Source organism: Bidens hawaiensis, unplaced genomic scaffold (genome assembly GCF_021521415.1).
Source record: "Bidens hawaiensis isolate Kalapana, Puna unplaced genomic scaffold, B.hawaiensis_p1.1 tig00050408_1, whole genome shotgun sequence".
Classification (NCBI taxonomy): Eukaryota; Viridiplantae; Streptophyta; class Magnoliopsida; order Asterales; family Asteraceae; genus Bidens; species Bidens hawaiensis.
Genome location: NW_027499009.1, coordinates 37,685 through 40,627, shown reverse-complemented (window position 1 = coordinate 40,627; position 2,943 = coordinate 37,685). Strand labels below are relative to the sequence as shown.

Below are 2,943 nucleotides of genomic sequence, written 5' to 3'. Positions count from 1 at the left end.
TACAAAAAAAACAAGGAGCCAGGCTAACCAACTAAACCCTAAATATAAAGCTAAGCTAACTAGGTATATTCCCTTAGAAGTCGCTACCTTAATCCTACGTCTCAACGAATCTCTATCCTGGACCATGTCCTCAAAGTGGTGCAAGTATGTCAAGTTATGTCTAATTCTCTCATCCCATGTCAATTTTGGCCTGCCTCTACTCCTTTTTCCTTCAACAATGAAGGTTTCCACTACTCTAGCTAGCGCTGTTGTCAGTCCCACCTTCACATGCCCAAACCATCTCAATCTCCCTTCCTTTATTTTCTCTGATATGCTAACTATTCCTAACTTTTCCCTAAAAACCTCATTTCTAATCCTATCTAATCTAGTGTGTTCGCACATCCACCTCAGCAACCTCATCTCTACAACCTCAATCTTGCGCGTCAATGTCTTCTTGATGGCCCAATAGTGTGTTCCATACAACATTGCAGGTTAACTGCGACTCTATAAAATTTCCCCTTTAATTTAATGGGAACCGCTTGTCGCACAAAACCCCAGTGGCTGCTTTCCACCTACACCAGCCAGCTTTTATGCGGTGTGTTATGTCATTGTCTATCTCTCAAATGCTTTGGACAAACGATCCTAGATATATAAACTTTGTTATCTGCGAAACCACATGGTTCTCAATAGTGATCTGGGTGTCCTCGCTATCGCTAATATCACTGAAGTCACAAAAAAGGTACCACTTAAACTTCTTTATCTCTCCTCGCTATTACCTTATTTGAATACGATCCATTTATTTAAAACTTGCAAAAAGCTAATTCCTAACCAAGACAAACAAGATAGACCAGGTTGGCTATTTAAATTTATATATTTATAAATTTTATGTTACTTAATAATTCTAGTTTTAAGAAAAGCACCTTCGAAACAAGTTGCTTAGATAATTAGATCAACCTAAACACACAACTTATTCAAGTAGGCTATTTACGACCTAAACCTTTTAGCTCTATTCAAACATATATTTAATATTTGTGATGGTTCGTATACTATTTGATCTATGATGAGAAATGTTTCACAACTAAGCGACCATATAAAATCTATTATGATCGCAATCAGTCTTTTAACTAAGAACGTTAGCCAGTCGATCATAAGAAGGTCACGATTTTGTATTTTTATGATCAGATCTCACAGCCGATCACCATTTTTTAAATTTCTCCACCCAAACACGTTTATGAGTTCTCGCCCACAATTAAAGCACTCAAAAAATCTTTATGGTATTTGAGTAAAGATATTCATTATTAATCAAAACACGCTGATGGTATTTAAATAGATCCATCTATTTGTATGCACAAATCAACATAACCGACAACCTTAATATTCCATAAACAACCAATGGCTATTGAAACAAAATAACTAGTTTTGTTAAAACAAACTAGAATGAAACTAGTAGTAACCTCAAAGCAGCGGCCATTATTCCAACAAGCAATACCTTGATAACGAAGCTTGGATTCTTTTTTAAACCGTAGATCTTTTCGGTAGTAGATGAAATGTATGATCGTTTTACTGGAATTGTTGATTGGTCGATCTCATCGACATAGTACTTTTCCATCATTCCATTAGCTTTTTCACTGTGCCCGACATCGCTAAAAGGGACTGTCGCGTCTATGCCTGCAATTATTCACACATGCGTGCGTGTTAGTTAAACGGTATATTTTGATCGATGCACCCTCTGGTGGAATGTGATTGCGAAATTTTACCCGTTACTTTTAGCATAACTTCACCTCCTCCGGGATGATCATCCATAAAAGAGGTTACATTATAAACCTGATACAATTTATGTTCATCAATATGTATATGGATGGATACACAATAGTACACATGCACATATTATTTTATCTATGATATATAAAGAGGTTATGTAACTGAACACATGGACCTATGATACTTATTTTGACCGAACCCTGAGATTTTTTAATGCTGACGCTCAAGATTATTGAAAAGATAAATATATGTGTGTTGTACTTGGATAAAGAAAGTGAAGAACAAAAAAGACTTAGTATCGAGTTCTACTTGGTATTTCGCTTATTCAATTTAAATGGTTAATAACCAATGATTACGATTACCTTAAAAAAAACTACAGTATATTATATCTCTTAATGTTTACCAATGGTAGATGTAAGTTATTTTTATTTATGTGTCATGACCTGAACTGAACCGAAAATCTGAACGCATGTTAAGAAACATTCGAGCACTTTGTAAAATCAAACATCAACATCTCGAATGTTTCCACCAGTAAGAACAATCTAGCATATTTCTCTATTTCACTATATCTTTATCAGCACTTTGTACAATCAAACATTAACATCTTGATATACGAAATCAATCACGGCGAAATCATTAAAAATAAGATCAAAACAGAGAGCGGACCTTTCCAGAGATGATAATCCAGCAATCATCGGATTTATTGTGTTTAGCCACGTCAGCAAAAACTAGAGTTTTCTGGTCCGACCCCATTGATGTATCTACTTCGGCATAAACAAAAAGAGATTCAAAACAATGTAATAATAACAATATATTGACCAAAAGTAACATGTAACAAGACGTAGAAGATCAAGAAAGAATCATTCTGCTTACAAGAGAAGACAACTGAAGAGAGTAAGAAAACACACACAGTGGCTGTGGTTCTCTTCGATATGAATGAATGCAAGTCCACTAAAGCAGGCAAATGGTTGTGCATTATATTTATACGTGAAATATGTTCAAGCACACATGTTTTGACCACTATATTATATTTTATTAAAAGTATTGTTATAAATAATTTAAAAGAAAATGAAGTATTGTGTGTTTATTAAAGATTACTATTTATAACATCATATTTATTTAAATGATGTATTTATGCATGTTTCTCAAGGGAAAAATTTATTATGAGAAATTAGCTAGATGGCGTAAATGCATAATAAGGAA

The 2,943-nt window shown here is 34.3% G+C and overlaps 1 protein-coding gene across 2 annotated transcripts; it reads right to left on the bottom strand.

Moving 5' to 3' along the window:
• Positions 1-1,270: 1,270 nt before the first annotated feature.
• LOC143598464 (cytochrome b5-like) lies at positions 1,271-2,731 on the bottom strand. Of its 2 annotated transcripts, none has more exons than XM_077076670.1 (4): positions 2,614-2,731; positions 2,407-2,504; positions 1,737-1,803; positions 1,271-1,647 (listed from the first exon to the last, which is right to left on the bottom strand). In XM_077076670.1, exons 1-4 carry the CDS (start codon positions 2,714-2,716, stop codon positions 1,412-1,414), a joined length of 504 nt encoding a protein of 167 aa, XP_076932785.1. In that variant the 5' UTR covers positions 2,717-2,731; the 3' UTR covers positions 1,271-1,411. The 2 variants fall into 2 exon arrangements, with proteins under 2 accessions (XP_076932785.1, XP_076932786.1); XM_077076671.1 differs by having other exon boundaries at positions 2,407-2,501.
• Between the last annotated feature and the right edge of the window lie 212 nt (positions 2,732-2,943).